Source organism: Ornithodoros turicata, chromosome 1, assembly GCF_037126465.1.
Source record: "Ornithodoros turicata isolate Travis chromosome 1, ASM3712646v1, whole genome shotgun sequence".
NCBI classification, from domain to species: Eukaryota; Metazoa; Arthropoda; class Arachnida; order Ixodida; family Argasidae; genus Ornithodoros; species Ornithodoros turicata.
Genome location: NC_088201.1, coordinates 201,759,996 through 201,781,124, shown reverse-complemented (window position 1 = coordinate 201,781,124; position 21,129 = coordinate 201,759,996). Strand labels below are relative to the sequence as shown.

At 44.7% G+C, this 21,129-nt stretch overlaps 2 protein-coding genes across 3 annotated transcripts in view; both read left to right on the top strand.

Moving 5' to 3' along the window:
• LOC135378947 (uncharacterized) overlaps positions 1 to 21,129 on the top strand; it is a 342,028-nt gene that overhangs the window by 89,434 nt on the left and 231,465 nt on the right. For both annotated transcript variants that reach the window (XM_064612133.1, XM_064612132.1), the window contains exons 4-5: positions 14,831 to 14,983; positions 17,119 to 17,359. In XM_064612133.1, the coding sequence (XP_064468203.1) occupies positions 14,831 to 14,983; positions 17,119 to 17,359 (394 nt within the window). The remainder of the gene's footprint in view (positions 1 to 14,830; positions 14,984 to 17,118; positions 17,360 to 21,129) is intronic.
• LOC135379164 (THAP domain-containing protein 3-like) lies at positions 2,021 to 4,100 on the top strand. Its single transcript, XM_064612409.1, has 6 exons — positions 2,021 to 2,100; positions 2,163 to 2,361; positions 2,699 to 2,749; positions 2,907 to 3,011; positions 3,976 to 4,044; positions 4,086 to 4,100. Exons 1-6 carry the CDS (start codon positions 2,024 to 2,026, stop codon positions 4,098 to 4,100), a joined length of 516 nt encoding a protein of 171 aa, XP_064468479.1. The 5' UTR covers positions 2,021 to 2,023.

The window sequence follows — 21,129 nt, the reverse complement described above, 5'->3', positions numbered from 1 at the left end:
AGCAAGAAAGTTCAGAATATAGAGATCAGAAATGTGAAAACCAAAATATTCTACCGGCCGGCCAAGATGTTGCGTATATGCCACAGGTGCGGTGCTATACTATGCTAAGCGGCAGAATGGAATAGGAACTGATTTACCTGTCATCGAGTGGGTAGCGGAAAAATGCAGTATTGATCCTTCTTTAATCGTTGTCGCACGAAGCAAGCCAGGCAGACATGCCTCCCACTTATCTATCACAGAAATGACTTGCAGAAGTATCCAAGAGGTTCTGAGTTTTTCAGAGTTGGTATCGGCAACATGTTAAGGGAAGGTCACTAAAAGCATAGATGCTTTGCTTGCGTCTCTGCTGCACCCACCATATTTCGAAACTTTACAGCGAGTTGCCGAGTTGCTCCAGCTCCGGCACCGCGGACACGGCGTAACCGGCTTGCGCGCGCCAAGGAAAGTTCATAATTTCAAACCGGCAAATGAGCGCTCGGGCCTCTGCGCGTGGAGAAGCACCCGACCCACTCTTAAAACAATTTCAGCACACAGCACTGTGTGCATCCATTGGGCATCAGGCACAGGGCATCCATTGCACAGGACAACAATAATAACTTTGTATAAATGATGATGAGCCGGGAGTTTCACCGCCGGAGGCGGTACCCAGCCCCTTTGTTGGCGGTGTGTGGTGCACGGAGTATCATAACTGCATAAGTATCACAGAAGGCGTACGCCACCTGCTTTTAACCAGTCAAGGGGGAGAACATGCCATTCGGCATAGTGATTGGCAAAGAGCGTGCTATGTGGTGAAGTTCTGTTTTAATAGTGTACACTGATCAAACAGGACTTCACCACATATCGCGTTCCCAGGCAACCACGATTCCGAATGATATCTCCTGATGTGTTGAAAATGGGAGGAAGACCGTTTTGGACGTGCAGAATGTATTCATGAGGGACACCTTCTCCTATTTTCAGTAAATCCGGGGAGAGAGTGATAACATTCGCGATGGTGGTTGGCTAGGAGCATGATGTGGTCGAGTTCTGTTTTAACTGTGTAGAGCAGCGATTCCCAACTTATGTTATCGAGGGAACCCGTGATCGTGCCACCAAAACCTCAAGGAACCTACTACACCGTAGTAGTGGGAGAGAGCGCAACTTTATGCCATACAGTTAGCTAATTGTTTAATCTGTGTGATTGAATATTGATGTGAGCTTTTCCGGATTCATTAAGCTATTTCACAGTACTCTCCAGCAGATAACACAGTGTTCCACTGCTGCTTGTAAATCCTAAGTGCGTATAGGCAGGACAGTAGCTAGCGCCGTAGCTTCCCTGACGCATCTCCAAGTTTCTAAGTGCTTGTAATGCTTTCCTCACAAGTGGACAATGAAATAATTGTGGTGGTGGTCTATGCCTCATATTACCTAACTGACTCTTCATTGATATGTAGGAAGTCTTGTGACATTCAACCTAGGTTCGTCCTTTCGCACTGCTGTGCAGCACAGCCTCTACTGCGGTTGTACGGAAACTCTTCTACGGGACTTTGTCGTATAAATGTCGCCTCCTTACAACCGTTCGATATTTTGATTGATTGTGACTGTCAAACGCGTACGTGTTAGTGAAATCAATATGCCTAACAAAAACAAAGGTCTCGTCCGCTAGTCATCACTAGTTTCTGCCTGTTTTCATAAGGTAACGAGTTCATTGTCTATCTCTACCGAACATTTTTGTAACCTGAACATGGTCTGCCTCTATCGAACCCCTTTTCAATGGTCATTTACAACCACAGGGGTGCCAGAAGTCCCAGACCTTGTAACCACCCCCAAGCGGTCGCTCCTTGCAAAACCGCCATCTTGTCCAGGCCTGACGTCACTAGCAGACGATACGGCGCGCACGGAAGGCGACGAAAACAAATTGGCGTGGTTTCAATGCTGTGTGGCAATCGGTGGCAACTTGCCAAACGCAACTATGTGGTGTTAGTCTGGTGTCGTTGTGCGGCTTTTAGGTATTTAAACTTGTGAATAACACTTTACAATAATAAATATGGGACGTTGTTGCTACATGGGCTGTCAGCACCGGTCCGGCGAGGCAACAAAAGCCTCGGGCGTAACATTTCACTGGTAAGTATGCGTTTGTCGCACATCGTACGACAGTTGACTTTACTTCTATTTATTTATTACAGTTTCCCACGAGATCCTACGCTTCGAGAAGCTTGGGTTGAGGCCATTGGGAGAACTGGATGGACACCCAGCAAACACAGTGTAGTGTGCTCCAAGCACTTTCAGAACCGTGACATGGACAGGACATCGTTAGCACGGATTCGATTAAGACCTGGTGCGGTGCCCATCGCTCATCCTTCTGTGTCTGCTCCTGAGCTGCAGGTGCGTTTGAGTGCTCTCGTTCCCGTACTCCAAAGTGCGTATATTATTGTTTGAACGGTACAAGAAATTGTGACAACCTGTTATGAATCAGTGAGCGTTAATGTCGACAAAAATAAAAGAAAGGAAAGAAAAAACTTGAATAGCAAATTCTGTAAGTAATGCTGTGAGAGAACATACTTTTTGTTTTGGTCATGCGAACCTTATTGAAATTTTCAATTAAGTAACATGACGAGAAAGTGCAGCACATGAGATATGGACTTGTGATCTACATTTTTCTGCCAATCCCTAGCAATATTTCATTACCTATGGCACACATATAATGTCGGTTATGTTCCAGGTAGCACAGCTTTCAACAGCACCTGAGGCAGCACGTGAAGCAGAGCATGAAGTGAGTGTCACTTTCGTGTTCACACTCTCAGGGCATGATACGCAGTGTTCACAGCATTTCCTTGCACAGTATTTGTGCTTCATACGTTTAGGTTTATATTCTGTATTTTTCTGTTATGTCGTGGCAATTGCTGTATGGCATACTGGTTGTTTCCTAGATGGAACTAGTCACAGCTCCTGGTGGAGCACAGGAGCAACTCCCAGCTCCAGCCAAAACACAGGAGGAGCTCGCTCTAGAGGAAACCTGTGAGGGAGAACATGAAGTGAGTGGCCCTTTCGTGTACACACTCAGGGTGCTGTGAGCTACAGGACTTCAAGTTCTCAAACATGTATATGATTTTTTATTTGGACAGTTATTGCTACATCATGCAACATTTCCCCTGTGAATTCGACACAGGATGCACAGCCTTTCTACCACTCCCTCGTGCTGTTCTCTCTCGCTCCATCTATCCATCTCAGTACACCACCACAGTTGCTTTGCAGTACTAACACAGAGTCTAAAAAACTGTATAGTAGTACTGCATAGAACTGCATAGCGTATTGCTAATTTATTTGTGCATCTTTATTACCTCAGAGTTTAGACTGTTTAGTTTACTCTGCTGTGAGTTCCACTAGTCAGCTCACATTGAAATTTCTATCCTGACAGCAAGACTTATTGTCCAGCTCCTGTGCAGAGATGAGTGATGTAAGTATAGTACATTTTGCTTTATGATGCTCAATCATGGTGCACTAAAATGTGTGGTTCCTGTTAAACAACTGATACAACATACATTAAACAACTTAGATAACTGAGTGACTCAACATGTCAACCAGCAAACACAAAGTGAGACGACTCAATGTTGTTTCTTATATTGTGCTGAAACAAAGCACGTCACTGTGCACGTTCTGCTTGGTTATCAGTACTTTTCATCTGACGGGGTCACAACAGGGCACAGATAAATTATGAAAAAATGGCTAGGAAGCACGCGAGCTGGTGAAGATGATGCATAATGTAAAAGACCCGAGACTAGGGAACACGAAGGGTGTTGTGTCTGTCCCTTCGTGTTCCTTAGTCTCGGGGTTTTTACATTATACAGATAAATTGCTGCCTTTTCAGCTATGCAAAATATTAATCATATGCACAGAGCACCATAATTTCTGGACATCTAATTGGTCTGAACAATCGTTTCTTTTATGCTTTCTTAAAACCATCAAACCTGTATTATATGTGATTTACTTTGGCTGCAGGAAAGCAGGGGCTTTGACTGTAACCCGTTGCACAACCCATTTACAGAGCTCGAAGATGAGGACGTATTAGTAAGTACTTGCTTTCTCTGGTTCTCCATATGCTTGCACAGAGGAAACTGTTCTAAAGTACTGCATTCGTCAAATTTTGCAGGGATATGTCCGAGCTGGACATACATCACCTCAAGCTTCTTGTTCAAGCTTAAATACCTCACTGGTGAGAATGTCAACTGTCAGAATTCCTGCTCAATGCAATCCTGTTTTGAATGTTTTGGACCGGCCTATTGATTTGTGCTTGGAAATTTACATATTGGTACACATGACCTAAGGTTATTTTTATACCTGGGTCAAATCAGTAAGCTGGGCCGAAACATAATTATGTCCATAAGGCTATCAAGTGTCCGAGACATGTTAATGTGAAAGAGAAATGCAGAAGGGGTATAAATAAATAGGGAGTGACTTTTTCGGGTTAAACCCGATTCTGCCCGGCTATTCCCCCCGAACTGATGCACGACCAATTCGGGTTAAACCCGATTTCTTTCTGATCTCCAGTCACTATGGAATCCTCAAGTGACGTTTCCACTGAAGACAAACAAAGGTCGCCACGTGTAACACATTTAAGAATGGGTCACTTACGCTCCCAGCAATACACCTATGTGTGTCAACACTGTCTATGCCTTCGAGGATTACCACTGGAAGGTCACGATCCCGCAAAAAAAAGAAAAAAAGTGAGATTAGCAAAGGACTCAATAGACAAGTGGAGAAACATAAACACCCGATAACACACGGCACAATTCAATTATATATATTTATATATATAATTATATATATGTATAACAAACGCACAATTATCGCCTGATTTTTACCTCCCCCCCCCCCCGAATCTGAGAAAGGCATTGAACCCGAAAAAGTCACTCCCTAGGTATAAACTGGCACAAAAAACAGCGCAGAGACAGGACGTGAGTAGACAAATGAAGCTCTGACTAACAACTGTGGTTTATTGGGAAGGAATGAAAACAAATTTGTGGTTGACATACTGGGTCTCGTGGGAAAGGAGGGTAATGGAAGGCACACTGTTACCACCTCTATCATGAATTTGAATCATCCGTCTCATTTGACTAGTCACGTCCGGTCTCTGCAGTGTATTTTGTGTCCAGTATGTACCAACTCTCCCACACTGTTGCTATGAAGGGGTTATAAGTATGGAAACACAGTAGTGATGCTTTGTGAATGCTAACGTTTTTATGCTTTGCCTTCTTTATTGGTGTACACCTGCTTTTACAATTCTACAGTACATTTAGCTATAGCTGAGGGTGATCTCCATCTTTTCCTTTCCTTTGTGTATACAGGAAACCAGTGCCATCACCTATGCTGCTGCCACATCTAGCAGAAGGATTTCACTGGTGAGGACTACCAAAAGCAAAACAGTTGAAAGGATGCTATACATTTAAGTGCAGTCAAGGAATATACATGAATTTTATTTTTCTATTGGACACATAGGATACTGCGAGCACCTCCACTCCTGTGACCCCTACCAGAGGGATTATATTGGTAAGAACTATCAGGAGGGCTACTGTTTCATCTCAGACCACAGAGGGAATGTGCGGCATGCTTACATCAACAGTAACATAGAATCTCTCTGTGCCACTACAGTTGGGGATACATTCAAACCATATAGTTCTTCTTGTCATTGGAGGATATACCAATCTGTCTTGAGACATGGCCATTACCACGAAATTAATAACTAAGTGCAGTTAAATACAACATATTGCACACAATAAAAGAGAAAGGGAGAGCAAGATGTACCCTGAACACTAAAGGGTTTATTGTGCCCTTTACGTTTTAGAAGAAAAATCTTTCATCACGAGGGTATGATGGCGGCTGACATTTTATACAGGCTGCATCTACGTAGCCTACTTGGAGCGTACTACGCGCTATAAACCAGCCTCTTTCTATTCCATCAAATGTGTTTGCATGTATTTTCTAATTCCTAACATGACATCTTGATGGCATGTATTGATTTAGATCTGTGATTTGACTTATTTTTACTAACAGCATGAGAAAAATGAATTGCATTTATGCTGTACACTCAATGATGAAATAAAATACTTACATTGATTTATTCTTTGTTGATTTGCATGTCTGTGTCATTTATTCTAGGAAGTAGGACTGGGAGGCATAGAGGAAGAGCACTCCAGCTTGTCCATCTACGTAGCCCTCGCAAGCTGTTAGTGCATCTCGTTTGCTTCTAATCATGTGCATGGTACAAATCAATCATGAATCATGCCTGTTCCTATAAACTGAAAGTCAGGTGGAAACACTCGCAGCTGACCCTTCACACAAAGGCAGGGGGGATGTGAACTGCAACAACGTAGCGGTAAAGAAAGCTGAGACATTTCTCTGAAGGTCCTTTGATTAAACAATGAGGTACCTAATATTGATTGGCATAATTATGTACCGTACAACCTGCATTTTCGCACGATAATTTCACTGTGGAATATATAAAATCATAAGTTAAATGATGCGTACTTATTTTTTATTGCGAGAAGCTGGTAAATTTCAATGTGTGTGTTATGAATTTACGTCTAACAAGACGACTGCATGCTCACTGTTCAGGACAGCCATGCCACTGAGGACACACCTGTTAAGGCGTTTTTGAAAAAGGAGGTCAAACGAGTGGCATCGCTGCACACTGCCAGCAAAAAGAGGATAAAGGCTCTCCAGCAGGCACAGCGACGCATAAAGCAAAAAGTGGCACACCTCGAAAATGTAATAAAAGACTTGAGGTCCAAGAACATATTACTGCAAGAAAATGCAGACTGCTTAGAAAACATAGCAGGAGCCCACGAAAACATCCTCAAACGACAAACAGCAAAACAGAAGGGAAAACCCGTGCCACGTCAGTACAGCCGCGAGTTACGTGCCTTTGCCTTGACACTCCACTTTTATTCCCCTCGTGCTTATAAATACGTGCGTAGCACTTTCAACACCTGCCTGCTACATCCACGGACAATAAAGAAGTGGTATCAATCAATTGACGGCGAACCAGGATTCTCAAAAGAAGCCCTCACAGCACTCAGAATGAAGACAGCTTATGAAAACAGCAAAGGCAGAGTTACAGTGTGCAGCCTCATGGTTGATGAAATGGCAATAAGGAAACATGTTGAGTGGGATGGAAGGAGGACCTACGGCTATGTCAGCCTCGGGCCTGACTCCACCGATGATACAGCAATAGCCAGAGAAGCATTTGTGGAAGCTGCCAATCGGCTATTTCTTAGTTGATGGCATATCTGGTGAGCAGAAGACACACCTTGTGCGCGAGGCATTGTCACTTTTACATGAAGCAGGTGCAACCATCGTGTCAATCACTTGTGATGGGGCGTCGTCAAACATTGCCATGCTTCGCAACTTGGGTTGCTCCTTTGACTACGAAAAGCACCTCAAGACAAGCTTTCCCCACCCTGAGACTGGTGAGCCAAAAAGTGCATTTTTGGATGCATGTCATATGCTAAAACTAATCCGCAATGCCCTGTCCCACAAGGAAACCTTTGTAGATAATGAAGGAGACACTGTCTCATGGACATATATAGAGAAGCTGCATTTGCTGCAAGCGAGGGAAGGCCTGCATGCAGGAAATAGGCTGCGGGTGGCACACATCAACTGGCAGCGGCAGCCTATGAAGGTTAACCTGGCCGCCCAAGTAATGAGCACATCTGTAGCTGATGCACTAGCTGAATGCCGCAGTCTCCTCCTTCCAGAGTTCAGTGACTCGGAAGCCACTGAGAAGTTCCTTAGGATGGTAAATGACATTTTTGATGTGCTAAACTCCCGCAGTATGATACAGAAGAATTGGAAGAAGCCCCTATGTCCAGAAAACATAGAAAATGTTCGTGACCTCTTCAACTGCGCGGCAGCGTACATCACTTCACTTAGAACAAGCATATCCGGCCCTGCTCTCCTAAAATGCAACAGGAAAACTGGATTCTTGGGATTCCTTGTTTGTTGCCAGAGCTCCTTGGAACTTTATGAGCACCTGATTTCCAAGGGTGCCATAACGAACCTACCCACACATAGGATCAGCCAAGATCACTTGGAACTCTTCTTTGGCACACTTCGAGCTCAGGGGGGATGGAATAACAACCCAACAGCACGACAATTGGCAGCTGGATTCAAGAAACTGCTCATCCAAAATGAAGTACAAGAAACAGGAATGGGAAATTGCCTTCCACTAGAAAACATTGCAATTCTTCATGACAGCAGCTATACATCTCGATCAGAAGACATCATTAATGTAACACCGATTAGAAGAAACATGACAACAGAGGACCACGTCGTGCCGGCTGACCTGCGGGACCATGACTACTTCCCAGATTCACGTGAACCCTCAGTTTTTGGAGAGAGGGTGGTAGTGTACATCGCAGGGTATATTGCACGTTACCTACAAGGCTACCTGAAATGTGAGACATGTGTCCCAACGCTAACCGTGTCAGATCCAAGGCCATATCACTCATTGATACTACGAAGACTGCAAGGTGAAGCTGTCTTTCCGTCACAAGACGTTATTGCCATTTGTCGAAAATCAGAAAGAGTTCTCCGTGGGGCGCTAAATGAGAAGGGACAGCCGTCGAGCATAGTGTTGCGTGAACTGCTTCCTCGTGTGCTTGAACCCCTTTTTGAAAGTCAAGTGTTTCAATAATTCCGGCAACAACATATGCTTGATCAGGGTCCACTGGAAAATCATTACTATCACATCGTGAAGAGTATAGTACAAATATACCTCGAGGTACGATTACATCATGCAAGCAGGCAAGCCACCGCTGACTTGCATAGACAGCGCTGCAGGCAGCTTTTCACAAAGTTAACACAGTTTAAGGGGGAGTAATTGAAGTGTTTTGTTTGTTGCAAGAAGCATTGCATTGAGCAGGTACTCAGTATCACGGTTAAGACCAGAGTTCGAGGTAACTCGTTACAAGTAACTCGTTACCGTAACAAAGTTCTTTTTTTGGCAACTTGTAACTTAACTCGGTACTTTTGTGCCGTGGTAACTTTCAGAGGAACTCGTTTCTTTTTCAGATAACTTTGCCAGAGTAACTTAAGTTAAGTACCAAGTTACTTTTAATTCACTTTTCACTCACGTCCACATATTTTCTTTCTTTCTCTCCTGTTCATTTATGCCATTTTTTACCATTTCGTGATGCTCAATCAATGCCAATATTCTATTCAGGGAGTAAGAACTGCTGCCATTGAAATGAAGCTGGCCCGTTGTGTGCCCACAGGGAGCAAGATGCAAAGCGTTCGAATTAGTGATGGGCAAGTCAGTTCATTTTTATGAACTAATTCATTTAGTTCAGTTCACTTCACTGAACTGTCTAAAAGAATAGTTCATTCGTTCACCTGTTCGCAATTAAACACAATCAAGTAATATAGTCCCAAACTTTAAAGTGGCTCGACCAAGAGAGATACAACAAAATGATCTTGCAATTCAGTTTTCCAAAGGTTCGAGAACATCAACATAGCAAACGTAATCTTTTAGGTCGCTTTTTTTTTGCTTTAATTTTCTACGTATATTTTTAACGAGAAAAGTAATGCACAGATCAATATGCAAGGTGCCGTCGTCGTTCAATGTTACAATCGTGTGTTACAACGTGTGTTACAATCGTGTATCACTTACGTCTGCTTGCTGCGAACTTGAGAACACAGAAGTGTGATAGAGTAACCGCAGTTTCAACTCATTTCATTCAAATGCATGAGAGAGCTTGAAGAAAAGTACAACATCTAGCGTTGTGGAGGAAAAATTGGGAAGCTTGCAGTGTATTGCCGCAAAAATAGCGTGCCCGCTCCAGGGTGTGCCAGTCACACAAGCAGTCAGCCAGAAGTCAGAACATAACGGCGCCACTAGCAGTCCACAATTGCGAGAAGGAGCTCAGAGCGATCTCAGCGCAATCAGTTCTAAATGATTTACTCTTGTTCAGCGTTCGCCGTTCATATAGTTCACTTGCCCACAGTACTTCAATCCATACGGCGTTCAAAGCCGCTCTGCTGGCTCTCCCTCCCCGCGGTTTTCCTTAAGCGCATGCGCCGTGGACGAGTAAGAGCTCTGACAGGCGCTGCGAGTACTTCCAAACGACCCGCGGCATCGTTTAGTTCTTTAGTTCATCCAGTTCTCTTCCTTCACACCTTCACACAGTCCACTCGAAGCTCTCCCTCTCCGCGCTTTTTCTTAAGCGCATGCGCTGTGGACTAGCACCTTCTCTGACGGCCAACGGCAGACCCTGCGAGTGCTTCAAAACGTCCCGCGGCATCGTTTAGTTCTTTAGTTCATCCAGTTCTTTTCCTTCACAACTTCACTAAGTCCACTTGAGGCTCTGCCTCGCCGCACCTCCCGCGCTCTTCCTTAAGCGCATGCGCTGTGGACGAGCAGCAGTTCTGACAGGCAACGGCAGGCTCTGCGAGTCCTTCAAAACGACTCGCGACGTCGTTTAGTTCTTTAGTTCATCCAGTTCTCTTCCTTCACACAGTCCACTTCAGCGCAGCGTCACAGCCACTCAAGGCCACCGCGTATGCGCCGTGGTCTCCCACCCTTCTTGCGCGCATGTGCTTTGTTAGCTTTGCAAAACGTTCGTTAGATGGCGCAGATGTCACACTTGGAAGCGTATCAAAGCGTATGCGTTGTGGGTGTCGAGGCCCAATGAACTGAATTGAGGAACTAATGTTTTGGTTGTTGTTGAACTAGTTCGTTCAGTTCACCCGAATGACTAGTTCAGTTTGAAGGGTTCGTCCACGAACGACACATCACTAGTTCGAATGGACCCCTACCAGAGAAACGTCATCATAATGTTGGTAGACAGAGACAAATCAGAAGGGGTGGGCTGGGTTCCCCGAATGGGAACTTGTTTGCTGCCTCCTACTGGAAGAAAAATAGGACAGAAGGTCGCATCCCTTTCAGGGACCATCAAGTATCATCAAGACGGAGGCTTTCGGGGTTGACCTTGTTCAACTGTAGCTTCGAGTGTAGTTGAACTTTACCAAATTTGTAGCGGTGTCGAACACTATGACGTCATTTGTTTACAAAAAGAGAGAGGTCTATTGTTGGACATAAATGAAAACGACCTAGTCGTATTGTACTTCTCCGCAGGTAACTCAAGGTCTAGCTCAACTGCTCACGCGCGCTGCTAATTACCTAACACTATTACCAAATACTATTTACCTATTTTTTGTTCGAAGTAAGGTAAGCGTAAGTAACTCAGTAACTGTAAGTTACACTTCAGGTTGAAGAACATAATTATTAACTGTTATATTTTTCACAAGGTAACTGAATTTGTAACGAGTTATTTATGACGGGCACTTTCTCGATCTATGGTTAAGACCACTTCACAGGTTACTACTGTAACACACTCTGTTCTACTACAGTAATGTATATATTATATAGAGCATCCTTTCATTGTTTTATAGTTTGTAAATATTTCACCCACTTGCCCTTGGGTCATGTTGCCTTGTATATAGTGATACAATACAAACTTCACATAGTGTATGTCAAGCGCAAACGTTGGCTCATGTAAATAGTTTGGTGCTGCTTTTTGTTCTGGGGCTCCCCAGCACTGTTCCTTTAACCTGCGTCAGTAAATACTTCATTTAGTAACTACTGGACTACCAACTTGTCTCTCAAACTTCCTAACCAAGGTTTCAGGAACACCATGTCATGGTAAAACCCGGTAAAGCGATAAACTTCTGCGGCTGCCCAACTGACTGAGGTAGGGGACGTTTTTTTTTCTTTTTGTGGACACTTCACATTCAGTTTAGGTAAAACAAAAAGATGACATACATTCGCAACAAGTTTTATTTATCAACGGGCAGCCGGTACCGCGGAAAGGAATTAGCCGCTGTACGCAACACTTCACCGTGTACTATGAGGTCACATCCATGAGGATCATGTTTAACTGTTGCTGCATTCGATCAAACTTGTCAGTACGATCAAAACGTGCTTTTGAATCCAATCACAGAAGCAAAAGTGACATTGTTTACAAACGTGTTCACCGGCGATCATGTGCGCCGCCATTTTACTGATCATGTGAGTGATGACGTTTGCGTAAACGTCAGGCCTGAACCGTCCCACAGTTCTTTGCGCAGGGTTGCGCGCTCTTTTCAATGGGAAGGGATACGACAGCGCACCCCTGTGTTTACAACCACCTAGCTGGCAAGTCGTCGATCCCCAAATGAAATGTGGTTCATGTGGTTTTCACGCAGGATGGACGTGGAAGTAATTTGCCTGTACGTTATCAGGTCACGGGTTATAAAGTACTTACCAGAAAACAAGCAAACATGTTATCTGCAACTCTGGAACGGCATGTGTTTCACGCACATTTTGTCGAACACTTTATTAGCTGCAGATAGTAAAATAAATGAACTGAAATGAACTGCCCTGAAAGTGTACCGATGGTTGAACACTCACTCCATAGCACTGGTAATCACCAGCGTCTTAAATTCTTCAGCAGCAAATCACAACACAACCAGACGCAAAAATTCAGCCGTCACCGCCCTGCTAACCCTAAACACCGTCGAATTAAAACAACACCAACGAAGCTCCTGATTGGCTTGCGAAACCGGCTGTTCAGGCTGCGGGGCAACACGGCTGAACAGCAACCAAAAATTCGGATATGGGAGCAGCAGAGAATTTCTGCAGCTCGGTAGCGCTGCTGCTCTCGCCCCGTGCTATGGGACAGCTCGTGTCGCTGCAGCTCTGCTGCTGCTGCTCAAATCTATCTGGCTATGGGACCCCGCCTTAAGCAATAGCCGCGGCAACGTGGTCCTGCGATCTTGATGTCAATCCCGATTCCAGCGGTGGAACATCGTGCACGGTCTGATATAGCAAAGTTGTCCGGTAGCGAGCCTTGGTAGGCAGTAAAGTTTCATTCACAGACTGCTAAACAGTATATCCTGTTCGCAGAAACTCACGACAAGGTTCGAGGAACCCCGGTTGCGAAACACGGGTGTAGAGTACAAGAGGGTGGAGAGCGTGCTGATTTGGTAACATGATGAATAAATCAAAGAACTGCACGGCCGAACGGAGTACAACATTTCCTCATGTCTGTCGTTCTTCCGTTTATTCATTCTGTTGAGCAGAGAGCCTTAAACTGTAAGCCGCCTGGACAAACAGTAATTAGGAGAACATGTCCAAGCAATGCTATAAAAGACACCAGTTGCGTAAACGTTAGCGAGTGCCGGTAGAGGGATTCAAACGCACCCAGTGGCTGTTCCAGGGTGGGGGCTTGGGAGTGCCCCCAAAACATCAGTTTATACATTGGATTTCCCTCTCTGTCCTCCCCACTACGCACTCTTACCATACGAACCCCCCCTCCCCAAAACCGAGAGTCTCGATTCGCCCCTGCTCACACCTCTGGTTGCCTGTCTGGTGTGCTTCGATCAGACATTGGGGCGTCGTCAAATACCTCCTGTACCTGAGCTCCATACCCATACGTGTAGAGCAGACCTCTGATATCGACGGACTGTTATGAAGACGGTAAGGCTTTCGTCTCTCTGTCAGAAAACGTGGAATGCACATAACCTGGTGACCTTAACCGCAATACTCGACTCCTGCAAAACCGGACAGGAGCACTGACTGTGCGATAAGCTTTTCAGTCTCGTTGTTAAATCATGCTTGTTCTAGGGACGAAGGAAAGCGTAAACTGCTGTTGGTGATATGTTTTGCCGCTTGTCTGCTTCTGTTCTTCGGCGCCCTGGCATCTGTCTTGAGCTCAAAGCAAACCGGTACGTCACTCCCCAGGAAAATGCTCGCGCGGTGCTCATTTCGAGCATCTCGTGTTCGTTGCAAGCAAAGGAGCTGCAAGCGTACGGTTGAAGGAAAAGCTCAAGCTTAGCAATGTATCATCTTCGAGGCTCACGACAAGACTCAACGGTGCTATTCTTTTGCATCCGAAACTATTTAGTATTAAATTTGCAACCTTTCCGCGACAATTCGCGTACGAGTTTTCCGATACAGATAACTCGTGGACGGAAATGTGGGACAATGAAGTTTAGTTGTTGTAATTTGTCCATATGTCTAAATACTTTCTGTGATGTAATACGCTTTGCTTCTAAGTTGTTCTTGAATAACAGTTACTTACTTGAGCTGCTTAAATTAGTTTGCAAAATGCAAAGACAGTTCAGTAGCTGGGTTCTGTTCATTCAACTGCGCATGTGGATATTCATCTCACCTAGCCAGTATTGAACTTCGGCTTTAGGAAATTGAATTTCTGGAGGTCCATATGCACCGTCCCAAGATCCCCGTCCGATGTGTCTCATCTGGTGCCACTGGAGTACTAGCTTAATGTTAGATGTGCGCTCTGAGCTGTCTGTTCATGTATTGTGTTTGCTACACATGAATTCCGTTATTCACATTTCTCACCTCCTCTTCCTGGCGTTCAAACCATATCGCATTTACTATCTTGCGGAGGTCATGTTATGAGCCAGTTTGAGTACAGATTGAAGTAAATTAACAGCAACTCAATTATAGTTATAGAGTTCCTGTAACTGTTTCTTAAGTCACAGTATTTTTCCTTATTGATTTCTGGAACACAAAACTGCAACGCCTTTTTTTTTTTTAAATCTACACACTTCTGCTCGCTCTCGCTGCTGCTGCAAGTGCAAGGAAGTTTTTTTGAAGTTTTGAAGTTGCAGTACTATTTACCAGTATGGGGAAGCAAATATCTGCCTGAGGGAACTAAAACAGGGAGTGAGTACGATCCTTGGAAGTAGAAACTCTGCTGTATTTACTACCTACTTACTCCTCTTTCCTTCGAGTGTACATACCTCTGTGCCCTCTTGACGGCTTATACGTGCCTCTTTCTGGTGATTCTAATAGAAGATGCAGGCGATGACACCACGGAGAATGAGGTTTACTATACCTCGGCACCCGATGGGAGGATCCGTCAGTCGACGCCGTCCTCTGCAGATGGAGCAACACCATTTGGCACTGCGACACCACCAGTAGTTACGACGACAACGAAAGTGACACGTATGTTGGAACATTTCATTTCAACTGGGGACGAACAAGGCCTGGGCCGACCGTTGATATTTCACAATTTCTAGCGAATGAACATTAGCAACGCTCTCTGGGGCTCCATCGTAAGTTGGAGACCGAAGAGCAGCTTTCAGCTAATATTATTTATCCTGTACACTATGTGAATCTCGAGCAACGTGGCGTGCATGCACGTGGCCAGTTAGTTTGTGCCATGGACGATTTCATTTAAATACAGGTGGGGCCATCCCCGTTTGGGTCTCCGGGTTTCTCCGTATTTGTTATGAGTCAACCCCACCTGTGACATGAACATCGCCGCTACTGCAAAGTTCTGAAGAAAGAAGGGGTTCCCGAGATATAAAATGAAGAGCGTGAGCAGCCTCTGATTTCGCATCGACGTATTTTTTCGTCACTTTGGAGCGCTTTATACTGGTGTCCATAACGGCCATAGCTTCAACGTTTTTATCATGTATTGACTGTGCCATTGATTTTGAGGCCAAATTTGTTGTACCTGACCATCAGAGCGTTTTATAAAAATACCGGAAAAACGTTGTAGCGTCAATTCTTGGCGTTTTTATCTGCTTATATATATATGAGATATTTTGGTAGCAGTGCGTTGACATGCACACCAAACGGAAGCTTAATCTTCGCTCTTTTTGACGATGTCTGCACGTATGCATTGCGCCGTTCAGAAATAATTTGTTGTGAAATTGTGATAAGAAAGATAATTTGTCAATGTTCACGAAGCACGTACGCAAAAAGGGCATGTGTTATTCGAAGAAAAATGGCGATACATAACCCATTCTTTAGCTTTCAATTGGCATAAAAGTCAGCTGTTGTTAGCGCCCTGCTGGTCACCTATGGCGCATGACTGCTCCAGGACTGCCGAAAGAGTGCTCTCCCTCATCACTCGCCTTTTTCGAAGAGTATGTTCGGGTATCCTGGTGTAGGAATTTCAACATAACTGGAAAAGAGGAAAAAAAAACATAAGGGACATGAACACTGTACAGATATCTACTCTACGCCGTTATTATTAGGTTGGTTCCAAGCAAGCGTTAGCAGTGCTCTATTTTAATAATCTCGATACCCCAAGGGTCTTCGCGGACAATGGAGGAGCGGGTGGAAGTACACAGAAAAAAAATTCTAACACTGACATGCGATGAACAATAATACAATGAATGTAGTAATGTGGTAAGCAATACAACATTTCTTTAGACCTTTTTACGTTATAAGAACATTGAGATGGTTAAAGGGACAACGATCTGGTATACGAAGGGCGCTTTTTTTACATCCATTCTGATACGTTGCCGACAGTGAAGGTATTCAAAATATAGTTGTGAGAAAAAAGTAATTATTGGCTCCACGCCGACCGAATATTCACTGAACACTTTCGCGCTCATGCCCCGCCCTGCGATGTCCTGGCGACAATAGCCACACGTCACTTTATCAGCTCGCGCCATCAACCATTCAGAATGCTCGACGCTTAAATGTCAATGTTGTTGTAATATCGAGAAGAAAGGGCAATTCTAAACATATTCCAAATTGTCCAACCAAAGGATGCCATTTCAGACCGTAACCCCCCCCCCCCCCAATTACGAATTTCATGTGAATATGTTGTCACTGCTGTATTGCTCCGCGAGGTCATCGTGATGTGCTCGCAGACGGTTCCCTCACGACCTGCAGGTTTTCTCTGTTGGGTCTGTCATTAGCTAGGAGTGCCAAATCTCCCCCACCTCCAGCGCCTGGAGTGTGGTGTTGCTATACATTAGAACCTTGTGACGTGATCCCGTTCCAAGAATGAAAGAAACTCACGCGTACTATACTCTTTGAATGACATTGTTTTGTAGTAAAGACGCTGGCTAGAAGCAAATCAATTTCTTATTGGGATATAGCGATCCACGTTCTTCCATACAAAGCATAATGATATGAGACTGTTCGTAGAGCTGTTTTGTGACTCATTAGGAAATAGTTTCTGGTCGTTGATAGTTGCAGAAGAAGCAGAAAAACAACTGCAATCGACAGGCGCAGAACAAAGAATGACTTCGGAAATAGATTAGTTTTACAGTGGAAGTGCTGTAAGCCTCTGTTTCATTAGTTTCACTAATGAAAAGCTCCCTCCTCTTTTCATGCAGGAAAGCCTCTACAATGGAGACCGTTGGTATGCAGTTATAAGCTGTCCATGAAAATAGGGTACCCTTTTCCTCCCGATGGGCTTTGCGACTACCTTTTTCATACGTTTGGCGTGTTACCCGAGGGCTTGAACTACAAAGAAGATTACCATGTTCTTGACGAGGACAAGGCCCTACTGGATCAATTTAAAAAGGCCGCCGCCAAGTCCAAGTTAACTTCGTTTGGCATTGATATATACGACCAGTAAGTTATCAGTCGTCGTTTCAATTAATGGACCCTTGAGCGGATAGAGACATTCTCGTGAAAGGGATACACCAACAACGACAGCTTTATTGGGACCTCTATGCACTAGTTGGTAGAAGCACATTGGTGTAGAACAGAACAGAAAGTTCTTTACTGGATATGTAATGAATTACTGCTTCACTATTCGCCCACTTCATGGGTGTATGGGCAGGAGTACGGTTTTTAATTCTTGCACGTAAGGTGTGGCGTGAGTGTGACGTCAGGTTGGCGACATTGTGACTATACATTAACCCTCTTACCCGTACAACGCGGCCTATGGGCACTGATTGTCAAAAACGGGAGGCCTCTTCCGGAATACTTTGCACACATGCAAGGTGTTATAATAGAGCAGAAGACAATGAAGTCTGAAGCAAAGTTCAGAAGAGATGCAGTACAGTAGAGAGTCACAAGGAATCTCCGAAACGAACAAATTTATTTACACACGAGGTTTCGTGCAGCCTCTGCACTTCTATAGGTGGTAAGGTGGTACATAGACAACGCAAATAGTGAATATGTGGGAGAGGGTTACTGCGAAGGAAAAGAACTACGGACAAAAATGGCAAAACTAAGCAACTATGTCTCATTCTGTTTCACAAGCATTGCATTGGTAGTCCAGTGTCACCAAAATTGCCCGGCCCGGCCCGGTGACCCGGCGAGCAGATTCCGGCATAGTATTTCCAGCCGCGACGTACGCGTTTCTGGCGATTATCAAACACATTTATCAGTAAATTTGTAATGAGAGAAGACAAACATACAATTGATGGCGGTTTAACACCATAACTGCACCAGACCAAATTAAATCCAGAACGTACGCGGGCATGGGCGTTATCGTTACACTGTCAAGATTTTGCGGAGGTAGAGGATGCTCTCGACAAACTCCTTCTCCCAGTCCATACCCCTCTCACCAAGCTTTGCCAAGCGATTGTGAAGCCAATTGTGCGAAAGATTGTGCCAAGCCAATGTAAAGTGGCTTTCAGAATGTTCTAGAGGGTCGAATCATGTGCCTAATGCAGTATCCCTTGCTTGTCTTGGCAAAATATGCACAGGAATGACGCAAGCGCATGATGATATGAACTAATGCATCTCCATTGTGTGGAATTAGCTGCGTGGCCCTGCCAGGCCTGACTCTCGGAAACACGGCCCGCGGTGGTGGCGTATTTTAACGGCCCGGCCCGCGGTTCTAGCGTATTTTGTCGGCCCGGGCTCAGCCCGGCCCGGAGCACACAGCCAATAACAAGCCCGGCTCGGCCCGTGGGCCAGGTCGGGTCGGGGGCCCGTGGAGGGCTCTACTCAGACGTACTCAGACGCGTACTCCCAGACGAAAACGTGTTTCTTGCAAGAGAACGCCCTGCGTTTGTGCGGTGGGCTATGCCTCCATCAGACGACAGTAGAAGACAAGAGTAGTGTAAAGAGAGGGTGAGTTGCGATGTTTGCCGCTAGGGTTGCTTGCTTCGTAATTTTGGGGGGTTCGGTGAGTCGCATAACAGCTATAGGATTTAGATTCGACTCCCTCCTACGCACATCGCAGTAAGCAAGCAATCGTATTTTCAAATAGCAAGCATACACTTTTTGTGAACGAACGAATTATTTAATCGATTTCGTGCCTGAACAACTGAATAATGAGTTGCCTCACAGGGTAGACTGCTGTGCTAAAAAAATGAAAGGGCTGTTACGAAGTTGTAACGGCTGCTGCGTGTGAACTGTTTTTTTTAATGGTTCTCATAATATAATGGTTGAAATGATTTGTGATCATACGATGTGTATCGCCTAATCCGGTCATGCCTTCTTCATATCACCACTCACATCGTGCGCTGTCTTGCCACAAATCAGGTCTCTACGCTCTTTCCGTTCTTTCTACACGTTTCCACATTTCATGTGATGGACGAACCTATTTTGTTTTCAAATATCTTATGTTATGAGTTATACAACTGAAATACAGGCATATTCCAACTTTTTGCACAAAGTGACACCTAAAAAGGAGCTCCGTGACGCGACAGAAGGCAAAGGAGAATCTCCTTTGACCAAGCTGTCTTTTTGAAAAGTTGAGATCGGCGAACTCTCAACTTTCACTTGTAACGACGAAGATATGAAGATACGACGACAATACTTTCAAACGAAGGCTAGATCATGTCTTCATTTTTGAAGTACATGAAATCTTTGGCAGTATTACGAATTCGCTAGTCGTATTGTTATGTTTATTGTTACAATGTCGTGTCTATATGTTGGTTTAAATGGAAATATCTAGCATGGTATCTTGGGCTATTTTTTAAACGAAACTCCAGAAGGAGCTCGCTCTTACCGCCTGCCATCAACACTAACTCCTTTTGCGGCCTTTTCAGCTGCAGAGGACCCATAAGAAGTTTACAATTTTACTGTACGGGCACGTGTAAAGGAGTAAAAAACCGCTTTGTATTTCTGGGTGGATTACTCTCTCTGTGGGTCGTGTAACGTGCTTTTTCTGCGGATGCGATCACGAGGTTGCAGGTAAGTGTGCCATTAACAGAATGCACGGTATAAGCGGTGAGTGCAGACCACTGGTGGTCTGGATTGGGTCGTGGACAGATCAGATTTGACCGTGTAAGGGTGCACGAGTCCAACACATTAAGGAATCCTGTAAATGTATTTCAGGAAGATTGAGAGTGCTGGCAGTGGAAAGGCATGTCTTCCTAGACCTTCCAGATCGCTGCAGTGACAGCATCTAGGAGCATGAACTTGTCACACGCGGTAACGCCACTTAGCTATAAAAATCACATTGAGGCGCATCCGATGAAGTAGTCCAGTATATTGACTAGAAGTGCTTTGTGGTATAACGTGGTGGAGATAACGCAATTCTCAATTGGTGGGAAGTCAGGGGCGGAACTGGACACGGAAGAACGAAGCGAAGAATGGAGCTCCTCTCAGCAGCGGAATACTCGTCCGTCACTGAGATGAGAGAGCTGGTTCTGCGCCACTGTCACCCTGTTCATTCCCACAGCTCATTCCCACAGCTCCACAATGGGCTGGAACCCACTGGAGAAGCATCCTATGTTCTGCTTCATGCACGTGCTGATAAACCATCAACACATCAGTCACTATGTGCGAGGCACTATCGTATGCCTGTGTTGTCAAGTGAGCACCCTCAAGAGTCCAGTGCAGATTGTGAGTTTGTGAACATTGTCTATCCTATGGGGCAAAAATCAACTGTAGGGTCCACAGATAATAGAAACGCATATAGCTCTGCAGCTGTTGATGAAGTCGGATGCGAAATGCGTCGTCCTTAGGGATTGCCCTACACCCCCCAGGGGGGGGGTATGTACACCCTCCCTGCATTTTTGCGACACCCCCCTGAAATTTCTTAGGTGATCCCACCCAGTTCGACCACAAAACAAACTCTGGTAGTGAGTCCGGCGTAGCGAATTACATACTGTACTGTCAATCTCATGCTGTAGGACCACAGTCATGCAGATAATCGTACCATGCATTTGTCCAAAATCATTTGAAATTGACTGTTCAATGCATCTATTGCGCGCATATACGAGCAAAAATGCGTGCGGGCACGCAAACTTAATGTGGATCATGAACAATTTTCGCCCAACTCAATCAAGCAAGGTATCCTGCTTTTTTCGTCTGAGGTTTTCACTTTTTGTTTCTAGGTAGTTATTGAGCTTCGTAAGAAAAGGTGCTCGTCTTTTTCTTCGTCAGTCGTGTGATTATGCATCTTAATGTTGAAATGCCGTTCATAATGAATCTAT

What these genes read in the sequence shown, in the direction of transcription:
- LOC135379164 (XM_064612409.1), top strand. Translation starts at nt 2,024, where the DNA reads ATGGGACGTTGTTGCTACATGGGCTGTCAGCACCGGTCCGGCGAGGCA. An exon ending in TGTCTGCTCCTGAGCTGCAG is followed by an intron (nt 2,362 to 2,698) that starts GTGCGTTTGAGT and finishes GTTATGTTCCAG; the next exon opens with GTAGCACAGCTTTCAACAGC. An exon ending in CCTGTGAGGGAGAACATGAA is followed by an intron (nt 3,012 to 3,975) that starts GTGAGTGGCCCT and finishes CTTTGGCTGCAG; the next exon opens with GAAAGCAGGGGCTTTGACTG.